The sequence below is a fragment of the Diabrotica virgifera genome, chromosome 7 (genome assembly GCF_917563875.1).
Source record: "Diabrotica virgifera virgifera chromosome 7, PGI_DIABVI_V3a".
In the NCBI taxonomy this organism is placed as follows: Eukaryota; Metazoa; Arthropoda; class Insecta; order Coleoptera; family Chrysomelidae; genus Diabrotica; species Diabrotica virgifera.
The window spans coordinates 243,877,619-243,890,830 of record NC_065449.1 but is presented as its reverse complement, the minus strand read 5'-3'; the positions used below and the strand labels follow the sequence as shown (position 1 = coordinate 243,890,830).

The 13,212-nt window shown below is 32.7% G+C and overlaps 2 protein-coding genes across 2 annotated transcripts in view; one reads left to right on the top strand and one right to left on the bottom strand.

Annotated features, from left to right (window-relative positions):
* LOC114329367 (protein slit-like) overlaps positions 1 to 13,212 on the bottom strand; it is a 188,898-nt gene that overhangs the window by 124,416 nt on the left and 51,270 nt on the right. The gene's annotated exons all lie outside the window — the stretch shown is intronic.
* LOC114329336 (ionotropic receptor 25a) overlaps positions 1 to 13,212 on the top strand; it is a 109,659-nt gene that overhangs the window by 50,809 nt on the left and 45,638 nt on the right. The window contains exon 5 of the mRNA XM_050657118.1: positions 1,063 to 1,590. Within this exon, the coding sequence (XP_050513075.1) occupies positions 1,063 to 1,590 (528 nt within the window). The remainder of the gene's footprint in view (positions 1 to 1,062; positions 1,591 to 13,212) is intronic.

Below are 13,212 nucleotides of genomic sequence, written 5' to 3'. Positions count from 1 at the left end.
AAAAGCTGGTGTGCCCCAAGGAAGTATACTTGGTCCCATACTTTACACTTTGTTTACAGCTGACTTTCCAACCGATGACCATCACCTAACAGCTACATTTGCAGATGACACTGCAATTATGGTGAAAGACAAAAATCCCGAAATTGCGACTCGCACATTACAAGCAAGATTACACAAAACACATAAGTGGGCTTGTAGATGGAGAATAAAAATTAACGACGAAAAATCAGCCAATGTAACTTTCACAAAATGCCACGGTGACACACCATCAGTATATTACAACAACCACCTAATACCAAAAAAAGATAGTGCCAAGTACTTAGGATTACATCTAGACACAAGGCTAACTTGGAAAACACATATCTGGAATAAACGTAAACAACTAGGAATTGTACTTAAAAAACACTACTGGCTACTTGGAAGTAACTCACCTCTATCATTAAAAAATAAACTCCTGATCTACAGTTCCATCATAAAGCCTATTTGGACATACGGCGTACAACTCTGGGGTACATCATCTGACAGCAACATTGCGATCCTGGAACGATTCCAGTCAAAGACATTAACAACTATAGCGACTGCCCCTTGGTTTATCTCAAACCAGGTCATCTACAGTGATCTAAAAATTCCTACAGTGAAACAAGTGATCGCGCAGTGTAGTGATAAATATCTAAAGCGTCTTGAAGTGCACTCCAACAATCTTGTAATCGGTCTTCTTGACAACAGTGTACAAAACAACAGACTAAATATTCGTAGTCCACTGGATTTACCCTATAAACAATAGACAACAAGTATAAGTTTAGAATAAGTTTAGATTAAGTAGTAAGTAAATAGATATAAGTCATACCAATGTATTTCCAGAAACATTCAACCAATAGAGTTATAGCCACTGGGCGATCACTCTTAATGTTTCAAATTCTGTTCAACAAAAATGCTTAGTGTTTATAGTTTGAAATAAACAGATGGCGTTTGTAACAATAAAAAAAAAAAATTTTCATGTTTAATCACCCCCTAAAATTTGTCGTACTCATTTATTAACACCCTGTATGTGATTATTTTTAGGCAGTACAAGAAGATATAGTCAAACTTCCCGAACGATGGAACTTGGTTTTCCTGGATTTCGAATTCCATAAATTCAACCAAGCTTTAGTCGCGAACAAACCTATCAACATTTTAAATGTCGCCATGGATATATGTTGCATACTCACCGACCAAGGTAACCTATGCGATTGTCCTACTGATTTCAACCTTAGACAACAATTTTTCCGAAGAGTTTTGTTCTTGATTTTGAGTTCCGTGGAGGAGATGATAGCAGAGGGGATCGAGTTTCCAGTTTTTGATTGTGATGAACCACAGCCTAGGGAACAGATCCATAAAGTGTTTGAAGATTTGCTGGCCAGTAATATTGAGAACGATAATTTGCTTGTATACAATACTTCAAGAGTATCGATGAAAACGTATGGTTACTTCAAGGTTGTAAAAAATAACAGTATAAATATACTCGCTAAATATGACGATGGAGTTGTACATATGTTGGACAACAATACCATAAAGCCTTTACGAGCATTCTATGGCATTGGAGTAACGCACGTGAGTATTATTCTCACGATATATCAATTTGCATGTTTAACATGGTTCAAAAGTTTATATACAGGGTGAGCCAAGAGGAACTGTACATACTCCTACCTCGTATAGAGGCTCCTATGGGAAATAACAAATGACCATTAAAAAGTGCCTGCTCTCATTGTTTAATACTATACAGGGCGAGTTTCGCATTTTGACAGAAATTTATATTCGTCATAATTTTTGAAAGGTCAGATCGATGTGTCTCTTATTTTGGTCAATCGTTACACTATTACCACCTAATCAACTGATTTAGTCAAACTAGAAAAAAATCAGGTCCGGCTTTAAAAAAATCAGTTCGTTTGGGTCTTAGAAAAAATTTCACCCTGTATACGCTTTTTGAAAACTCTAATATTAATTTTACAAATTAGACAAATAGGAAATTAAAACGACATATTTATTTTTTCCCCACACGATTACTTAATTTTTTATAAAAAAATCAAATTTGATTATGAATTAAAAATTTGGTAAAGTGAACCATAGATTTAATAAAAATTAACTTTTATTACAAAAATTAATTTTTTTTTAAATATTTGATTTATGTTACCACCCAATCAACTGATTTATTCAAACTAGAAAAAAATCAGGTCCGGCTTTTAAAAATTAGTTCGTTTGGGTCTTAGAAAAAATTTCACCCTGTATACGCTTTTTGAAAACTCTAATATGAATTTTACAAATTAGACAAATAGGCAATTAAAATGGCATATTTATTTTTTCCCCACACGATTACTTAATTTTTTATTAAAAAATCAAATTTGTCAAAATCGCAATTTTACCATAAAAATTTAAAAAATTTAACAACGTTTTTCTTAAAATTAAAAGTTTCACCATTTTTTTTTTTTTTTTTTTTTCTATAACACGTCTAGATCTAAAACTCTCCCCATAACACTTCTCTTTGGACTCTATAGTTTAACATATAGTCCAGAAAGCCACTGCGCATCCGCTAGGAAAAATATTCTAATTCGGAGTCTTTGCACAATCTTACTCAAAAAGGACTCCTTTTAACAAATTTGCATGTTGCCAGGACCAAAAAGTGGTCAAAAATTTTTTAAACGTTTTTTTTTTGTATTATTCCCAAAATTATTTTTTTTGCACGGAAAAAAGTTTTTTAGGTTTTTTAGATCATTCCAAAGAGAAAAGGTCTTTAGTGACTTTTCTCTAAAAATGATAGTTTTTCCTAGTAACCCTCAAAAACTATGGGAAAAGCTGAAAATTTGAATGTTGCCAAGGTAGGTATATATATATATATATATATATATATATATATATATATATATATATTCTTTAAACATCAATTGATGAAACCCCGAAGAGTTTTTTGCAATACAATATTTAAAACTCCTTTGTTTTTTAATTGCTAATCAAGCGTACACGACACTATTTTCCACCGACAGTATGGTGCAAATGAAAGGAATAAATTCGTTATTTCGTAAACCGGTGACTTTAAGGAAAAAATCCCGAAACAGGTCGATTTTTATTTTTAAGTTATGATATTGTGGCATATATGGTATACTAGTGACGTCATCCATCTGGACGTAATGACGTAATCGATGATTTTTTAATGAGAATAGGGGTCGTGTGCTAGCTCCTTTGAAAGGTTCTTCAATTCTCTATTCAGTAATATAAACATTTACATAATTATGTATACAGGGTGTCCAAAAAAATTTTATTAAATTAAATTATTTGACAAAAAAAGAAGTAGAAGGACACCCTGTATAAAAAATTATGTAAATGTTTACATTACTTTATGGAGAATTGAAGAACCTTTCAAACGAGCTACCACACGACCCCTATTCTCATTTAAAAAAATCATCGATTACGTCATCACGCCCAGACGGATGACGTCACTAGTATACCATATAAGCCACAATATCATAACTTAAAAATAAAAATCGACCTGTTTCGGGATTTTTCCTTAAAGTCGCCGATTTTCGAAATAAAGAATTTATTCCTTTCATTTGCACCATACTGTCGATGGAAAATAGTGTCGCGCACGCTTGATTCGCAATTAAAAAACAAAGGAGTTTTGAATATTGTATTGCAAAAAACTCTTCGGGATTTCATCAATCGATGTTTAAAGAATATCTACCTACCTTGGCAACATTCAAATGTTCAGTTTTTCACATAGTCTTTGAGGGTTAAAAATGGCCGATTTCGCAATTTTTCAATTTTTAATGGCTTATATGTCAAAAACTATCATTTTTAGAAAAAAGTCACTAAAGACCTTTTCTGTTTGGAATGATCCAAAAAACCTAAAAAAAACTTTTTTCCATTTAATAAAAATAATTTTAGGAAAAAACAAAAAAAAACGTTTAAAAAATTTTTGACCACCTTTTGGTCCTGGCAACATAGAAATTTGTTAAAAGGAGTCCTTTTTGAGTAAGATTGTGCAAAAAATCCGAATTAGAATATTTTTCCTAGCGGATGCGCAGTGGCTTTCTGGACTAATAGACGTGATCAAATAGATAAATTTAAAATTTTTTCACTTTAATTTTTGCCATTTAACTTTGCAATTCACGAAGCTGCACCTTTTATTTTTAAAAGTTCATAACTTTTACGAGAAGCAAACTGAAAGCCTACAACCATAGTCTTCACAATGGTAAGAGATAGGTGCTGTAAAAATTTCAGAAAAAAAATTTTAAATGGAACGTTGTAGCGAGTTAAACCGTGATTTCATCTTTTTTTTTTTCATTTTTAGGTTAAAATTCCGATTTTGACAAATTTGATTTATTAATAAAAAATTTAGTAATCGTGTGGGGGAAAAATAAATATGCTATTTTAATTGCCTATTTGTATAATTTGTAAAATTTATATCAGAGTTTTCAAAAAGCGTATACAAAGTGAAATTTTTTCTAAGACCAAAACGAAATATTTTTTTAAATCCGTGCCTGATTTTTTTCTAGTTTGAATAAATCAGTTGATTAGATGGTAATAGTGTAACTATTGACCAAAATAAGAGACACATCGATCTGACCGTTCAAAAATTATGACGAATATAAATTTCTGTCAAAATGAGAAACTCGCCCTGTATATTATTATTAAACAAGGGGAGCAGACACTTTTTAATGGTCATTTGTTATTCCCATAGGGGGCTCTATACGAGGTAGGAGTATGTACAGTTCCTCATGACTCACCCTGTATAATCATCATAGTCATTAATAGTGGTGTAAAATTTCCGGGAAGATTCGAACGCCGGAAAGTTTCCCGAAACTTTCCGGGAATATTGGTAACTTTCGGAAACTTATGGAAATATTGCGTTTTTATTAAAATTATTGTAATAAATTATACAAATCAGTAGTTAGCTTTACTTATTGTTGTGGTATTACGGCTACAGAAAAATCTGTTAACAATTAAATGTCCCAAAATACTCTTAAAATTTGTTTAACTTAATTAAAAAAAATACTCTGAATATTTATTATTAGTCATTATAATTAAAACTAAAAAAGTTATTTTATTTAAAAAAATATTAAAATATAAATGGTAACATACAATAAACAAACCAATATTGATTATATAGGAACTTACTTTTTTCTTAACTAATAATAAAAAAACACTACAACATTCTTAGGAATTATAAAATATATAAATAAGTAAGAGTCTATTCTTATAAGCCAGAAAAATTTTCTTCACACAAGCTGAACTCTCTATTATGAAGAGAATGTAATAAAGAGTCTCTCTCTCTCTCTGTGTCTCGCTAAATCTTTCATTTTCTGATATGGATTTAGAGTCTTGCCTATTTCCAACAGATGAATTATAGAAAGACTCTCATCACATACCATTTTTCCATGTTTATGATATTTTAGGAGTTTTTCATTATGATCTATTATACATTAACTTCCCTGCTCTATTTATAGTCTATTCTCCTATTATTATGTATGAAAAAGTATGTGCTATAACTACGCTCTGTTTCAGCTTAGGAAGCTGCTAACCCCAGTATATATTGTAATTGCCAAATCTTTTAAAGAAGTTTTGGTGTACATTCCTTGTCACCAGTTTATACAATCTACTGATCGTGCTGAAAGCCAAATAATATCCATTGACCAAAGGTCTGCTTTTGTACAGAACTTTGCTAGTTCTGTAAAAATGTTTTATTTTTTGTCAATATACTTGGGATGATTGGTTAATATCCTGTCTATACACTGCATAGTTAATATATGCTCTTCACTCTCAAACTGACTCCCAAATCATGATTTTAAAAATGTATACATTGTAAATCATGATTCGGGAGTACTCCTCGCAACATTCAACGTGTATTGATTTGTTTATTTCTAGTGCATCTTGATTGTGATTTTAGTACAGCTTTAGGCATTTGTACTATAAACATAATGAAGGTAATTTTCAAAACAATATTCCTTTTGTATTTGGCAGTGCTATAGGATCGCCGGTCGTGTGAATTAAATAGCACTATTTCCATGTAAATTCAAATTACGTCACTGACTCTTATGTCCAAAAGGCTCTTGTAAATATTGTCAAAAGTTCTCGGAAATGTTATGGAAAGTTCTCAGAAACATTCTTGAAATTTCTCGGAAATATTCTCGAGAATTTTCCATTGAAAGTTTCCGGGAATATTCGCGGCCAGGAGAATATTTCCATTTTGTATAGGCGAATATTCTCGGAAACTTTCCAATGTTCGCGAATATTCGCTTGAAAATATTCTCGACTCACATCACTAGTCATTGTCATTAATGAGTTCATCATTCAGCTTTAGCAGCTCGGAATCGGAATATATGATTTTTTGATATTTCTCGACTGATCGCGGGCATCTGTTACATGTACTGCCCCAGTATACTCTTTGTTGATAAGCTTTTCCGTAGGTAATGTCTGAGTCCTTCCTTGGATGTTATCAAGTTTGCTAATAACGTGAGTACACCTATACCTACGTATTGGCATCACTATGTTCCATAGTTTTTTCCATCCAACATTATCAAAGGCCTTTTTCTAATCAACAAAACTTAGAAATATCGGGATGTGATATTATCTTCACTGGCTATTTCTATGATGTTTCTTCTTCTTCTTCTTCTTTAGGTGCCGTGTCTGTATTCAGACGTTGGCCGTCATCATGTTTACAATTTCCTGAAACCTTTCTGTATCGGCTGCTGCGCGAAATAATTCTTCTACTGTGCAGCCACACCATTGTCTAATATTACGCAGCCATGAAAGTTTCTTTCGACCAATCCATCTCTTTCCCTCCACTTTTCCTTGTTATATAAGGCAAATCAGATGGTATTTACGTCCTCGAACTATATGGCCGAAGTATTCTGTTTTTCTCCTCTTTATGATTCTTATTAGCAAACGTTCTGAATTCATCATTTGAAGACCATCTTCATTGGAATGGAAGTGTGCGAAACCCACGATATCTTTAGGATTCGTCGATAGCACCACAATTCGAATGCTTCTATTTTGTTTAGCATTGTGATTTTTTAACGTCCATGTCTCACAACCATACAATAGGATAGACCGCACATAACATTTCAGGACCTTCTTTCGAATATTCATCGACAGGTTTCTGTTACATAAAACTGGTTTCCAGGTCATAAAAGCCTTCCGTGATATTTCGACCCTAGTTATTATCTCTTCATCAGAGTCACAATTTTCATTTTCATACCATCCACTTTGTTTTTGAAATGTTGATTTTAAGGCCTCTCCGCTAACTTGCTTCACTGACTAGATTTAGTAGTGTCTGAAGATCTTGTAAATTTTCAGCAAGAATGGCTGAATCGTCAGCGTATATAATATTGTTGATTACTTCTTCACCTAGCCTTACTCCCTCTTGTCTGTCATCCAAAGCCTCCCTAAAGATTTCTTCAGAGTACAGATTAAAAAGGGTGGGTGATAAAACACAACTTTGTCGTACTCCACGTTTTATCGGTAGTTCTTCAGTACGACTGTCTCCAATTTGGATAGAGGCTACTTGATTGTAATATAAGTATTTCCGCAGTCTTATATCGTAGTGGTCAAGTCCTGCTGCCCGCAGGCAATCGAAAAGTGTATCATATTGTACTCGGTCGAATGCCTTCTCGAAGTCGATGAAACAAACATAAACGTTCTTTCGGAATTCACAACTTTTTTGTAAGAGAACGCGCATACAAGATAGTGCTTCTCTAGTTCCTAGACCATTTCTAAATCCAAATTGCTTATTACCCATTCTAGTTTCGCACAAAAGGAATACTCGGTTTTGTATAATACGTAAAAGTATCTTAAGTGTGTGACTCATCAAACTGATTAGTCTAAAATCGCTACATTTGGTGGGCCTGCTTTTCTTTGGTAATGTTATAAACAGTGACTCCAACCAATCATCTGGTATTTTTCCTTCGTTGTAAATTTTGTTGAAGAAAGTAGTCAAGTAGGTAATGTTTTCCTCATCTAAAAGTTTAAGTAGCTCAACAGGGATTTGATCTGGTCCAGGTACTTTATTGTTTTTGGCTTGATGTATTGCTTTTATGACTTCTGACTTCAGTTAACATGGGGCCTCTGTCTAATTGGTTGTCACAGGTAGTGTTTGGAGCATTTTCTCGAGAAGCATCGTCAAAAAGGTCACTGATGTGTCTCTCCCATTCTTTGCACTGTTGTTCGTGATCACAAATTTTGCCGTCTGCGGTTTTAAGTACGTGAGCATTTTTCTGTTTTCTAATTCCGGAGGTATATTTAACTTTCTTGTGGAGGTTGAAACTGTCATCCTTTTTTTGGAGGTCTTCTATCACTTTACATGAATTCTCGAGCCAGGATTCATTGGCCTGTTTAGTTTTTCTTTTTATGAGTTTGTTAATTTCACGGTATTTGATAATATTTCTATTTTTATATTTTTGTCGAACTTTCATCAGGTCTAGAATTTCTTGGTCCATCCAGTCATTTTTTGCTAACATTGTAGGTGTTTTTAAAGATTCCCTTACGTCCTCTAAAATCGAGTTTTGAATATCGTACCAACATTCGTTAATAGTTCTGTTTTCGTTTGGTATATTTGATATTCTGTGCATTTTACTATTTATCTGCTGTGATATGTGTTCGCGCGTTTGGGGGTTTTTAAGGGGGTCGAGATATATCTTACTAGGCTTAGTTGGCTTTGTTAGTTTCTTTAGTTTGATTTGTATTTTGATGATGTTTCTTACATTAAGGATTTTTTCTCTAGTACCTCTGCCCTTCACAAATCTAGCCTGCTCAGTTGCTATTTGGCAACTTATGAAGTTTTCTAGATAACATTGCAGGATGTAGAGAATCATCTTACTAGCGTGTGGTAGTAGAGCTAGTAGTCTATAGTTGTTACAATTATTTGTTGGACGTTTTTTATGTAAAGGTCTGATTTTGGTCACTTACGTACAGACACTTACGTGCCAGATTTCATAATACTGGAAGATACTTCAAGACATTAGCGGTAATGAGATCATGAGCTGCAGCTTTGTCAGGCTCAAATTCAAACACGATGTTATCGGTGTCTGCGAGAGGAGTGTGACGTGTCACTGCTGAAGGAGAGTGGAAAGTGGTGTCCACAGGCATCTGATCGCATCGGCGTATAAAGACTTACAATACGCTCTCCAAACATCTATTACCTTGTCCAAATCCGTCTGTACATTCTCTTCATCATCTTTGATAGACCAAGATTTCTGATTGAATTTGCTTATGTGTAGTCTGACTTATCGAAGAGTTTTTTTTTGTGTTATTTGTGTCTACATGCTCTTGAGATTGCATCTCTATGCAGATTGTCTGTATATGCTAGTTCTTGTCTCGTCTGCAGCCTGAATCGGAATGGGACGTTTCATCGCCGTCCGTTCAATCGCCAGTTAGTCAGTTAATTTTGTATTATGGGAGATGACACGACACGACGTTAAATTCAGTTCAAAACTTTTGACAATTAAAAAGATAAAAAGTATTATGAGGTATATTTACTGTTCTATTTCTACTTCCCCTAAATTTTATACTAAATAGTAGGTACTAATAGTCCACTAAAATGTTACATTTTTTAGGCCGTACCTTGCATTTCTTACAGGAGTCAATTTTATTTTTTTAATGTGTAGGGGGATCAGTAGAAGCTTAAGTTCAAGTTTTTGGGGTCGCCATCCTTGTCCCTTGGTCGCCATCTTGGAAATGGGGTGCAAAGGGGTTTCGCGCTATATCTCGCAAACTACCAACCCTACAGAAAATTTAATTCAAACATAAAATGTAGAAAATTAAATTTTACACAATTTTGTTTGTATTATTTTTATCGTCAAGTGACAAACAAAAAAGATATAACCAAAAATATGTAAATTTTTTTTAACAAGTTTCCTTTTGGATGTTATAACTTTTTTTCAGTTCATTTTAAAATAAAATAACATTATAGCAATATTGTAGAGGGTTTTTCAGCGAACAATTTCCACTACAAAGTTGTTTAATTTTATTTATTTATATAGGTTTTACAGCGCTTCAAACTTGACCAGATTCTCGAATGCTCATAGGGATACAATAAAAACAAAAGTTAGGCTTTCTTTTCTATCTATATATATTTTTTATTCAAATAATTTATTATGATTTTAACATTCCTATGCTATTATTAATCTGTTTTTGACCTTTCTTCCTACTATAAAACTTATAACTCTAAGATTATATAGAAAAGGCCCAAGAAGTTGTTTGAGGATAAATTCGCCGCTTCAGAAGAAGAATGACGCTACCGCAAAATGCAAAATTTTTAAGCAGAGCAAAAAAACGATTTTTGATATCAAAATCATAAAGTATGATAAAAATTAGTCATTCACCACACCGTGGTCAGGATCTCGAGATATAAGTGTTTTTGGGGTGTGCCGCTTGTATATGAAGTAACATAACCTTTTCCTATTACATATTTTGACTTAAAATTTTCCAAAAAACTTCTTCATGGACTATATTTTATTATTGTGTTGGTTAAAATTATAAACTAAAAAGTTTGTCACTCAACTTTTTTAAGTAAACATGAAACTAACGAAATATGATGACAAAATGTTAATAAATTAACAACTCCTTCTTTAATGTGTTTAAACATTTTGGACAAATTTCATTGTTATCTACATACTTCAAAGATGACACAGTAAAATTTTTAAAAGGAAATATTTACAGCGACCAAAGATACAGCGAGGTAAATTTGAAAAATCATCAAAATTGATTTTTGGCATTTTTGTATAAAATTTATTTTTTTTTAACATGTTCCACCAACTCTAGATAAAAATAAACTTCATATTCGGATTCAGCAACCTCGAAAACATAAAAATAGACCAAAATTGATCATTCACCTTTAATTTGATTTTCGTGGTTGGCATAGCCGTTAATGCCGCTCGTCTAATATACAGATAGAAAAGCATTATTTTTCTACGAGAATTAGAGAATCTGGTCAAGTTTGGAGCGCTGTAAAACCTAGATAATAAATAAAATTAAACAACTTTATAGTGAAAATTGTTTATTGAAAAATTCTCTACAAAATCGCTATGATGTTATTTTATTGTGAAATGAACCTAAAAAAAGTTATAACCTCCAAAAGGAAATTTCTTAAAAAAATTTCTCTTATTTTTGTTTATAACTTTTTTGTTGGTCACTTTACGATAAAAAGTAACACATATAAAATTGTAGAAAATTTAATTTGCTTCATTTTATGTAAAATTAAATTTTCTGTAGGATAGCTAGTTTACGAGATACAGCGCGAAAGCCTTTTGCACCTCTTTTCCAAGATGGCGGCCGTGGGACAAGGGCCTCAACCCCAAAAACTTGAACTTAAGCTTCTACTGAAGCTTAAAACACATTAAAAAAACTACTACTCTACACATTAAAAAAATAAAATTGACTCCTCTAAGAAATGCACACTAAATGTAACATTTCAATAGACTATAAATTGTGTAGTGTTAAATGGCCTTTGTAGAAATATACAGTTTCATTAATAGTTGTCCATATAGTAACTGGAGAAACCTTAACACAAAATACGAAGATTTAACCTAAAACAATTAAATAAAATGTGGTCCCTTACTGAGTTACAGGGTGCTTTATCTAAAAATTTAAAAATTATTTTTGTTCAGCATTTTAAAACTATTCGACGTATCCTTTTCATATTTGGCAGAATAAAATTAAATAAAATGTGGTCCCTTACTGAGTTACAGGGTGCTTTATCTAAAAATTTAAAAATTATTTTTGTTCAGCATTTTAAAACTATTCGACGTATCCTTTTCATACTTGGCAGAAAGTGCGAATACTATATACCCTACTAAATTGTGATAAACAAACGTTTATAGCTACTACAAGAGGCGTACGACTGGGGATAGTGAATGGTTGACCCTTTTCAAATTCTACGCCACTGGAGGAAATACTATTTTAGTGCCATTTTTAGATTCTCCAATACTTTCTACGTAAATAATATACTCCTCATTAATAAAACGGGATAATACCCGAAGGTTGGCTGTATACCATCTAGTTAAATAAAATTAACATGAAATAAAACTCCCTAGTGTAGTTGGTATATTTAATAAAAATTCTAAAAATTTCCCTAAAAATTTCTAAAAATACTCCTCATTGGTAACGATAAAGTTATTAGTTTTCGAGATATTTGAAGTTAAAAATGAAACGACACGGTTATTTTGATTAATTTATGATATGATTCATATGATTAAGATTCTCCAAGACGAAATTTTTAAATAACACGACGTGTTCTGAGGAACTAGAAACCTCGAATAATTTTTGTGATGACAACTTTAGTATGGTTCTGATTAATATTCGTTCTATAAGAAATAAAACTGACGAATTATTTTTGTTTCTGGAAGAATTAGGATTTCCCCCGATAGTTGCGGTTACAGAGCACTGGCTTGAAGTCAACGAGCCTTTTTTTGTAGAAAAATATACCACAATTGCTAGGTATGATCGTCCAAGTTCAGCTCATGGAGGCACCCTAATTCTTTCTAGAAATAATGATTTTTCTCTGATTACAAAATATGACTTTCTGTTAAATGAAGCCTTCTTTGAGTTTTCCCTAGTTTATAATAAAAATCTTAATCTTTACATTATTTGCATCTATAGATCACCTGACTCCCCTGTGGAACTATTTTTTCAGAACCTGCTAAATTTGTTAGATGACTTGCCTCATAGAAGCAGAAAAATTATATGCGGGGACTTCAACATTAATTATGATGCTGCTTGTGCTACCCAAATATCCTTGGTCAACATATTTGAATCATATGGTCTCTCAATGCACGTTAATTCTCCTACAAGGATTACAAAAACTTCATCTACCATAATTGACTATATTGTCTCAGATTTCTCACCCCTTGATGCTCAAATTTCGAAATTTATGCTTAACTTCTGAGTGGCATTTTCCTTCTGCGGACGTGGACTATAATTTCAACGATTTTATAGAAAAGTTTGTCTCTATCTTCAATAAGGCATTTCCATTAATTTCAATTAAGCCAAAACATCACAAACCCTGGGCTACAAAAGGTATTCGCATATCAACCAAAAATATGCGCTCACTATTGTATATCAACAAATTTGCTACCAACGTCTCTGTCACTCAATATATCACCAAGTACAGGGTAACCTATCTAAAACTCATCAAATCAGCTAAAAAAGCCTACTATCAAAATCGTATGGAAAGCTCTAAAAGTGTTG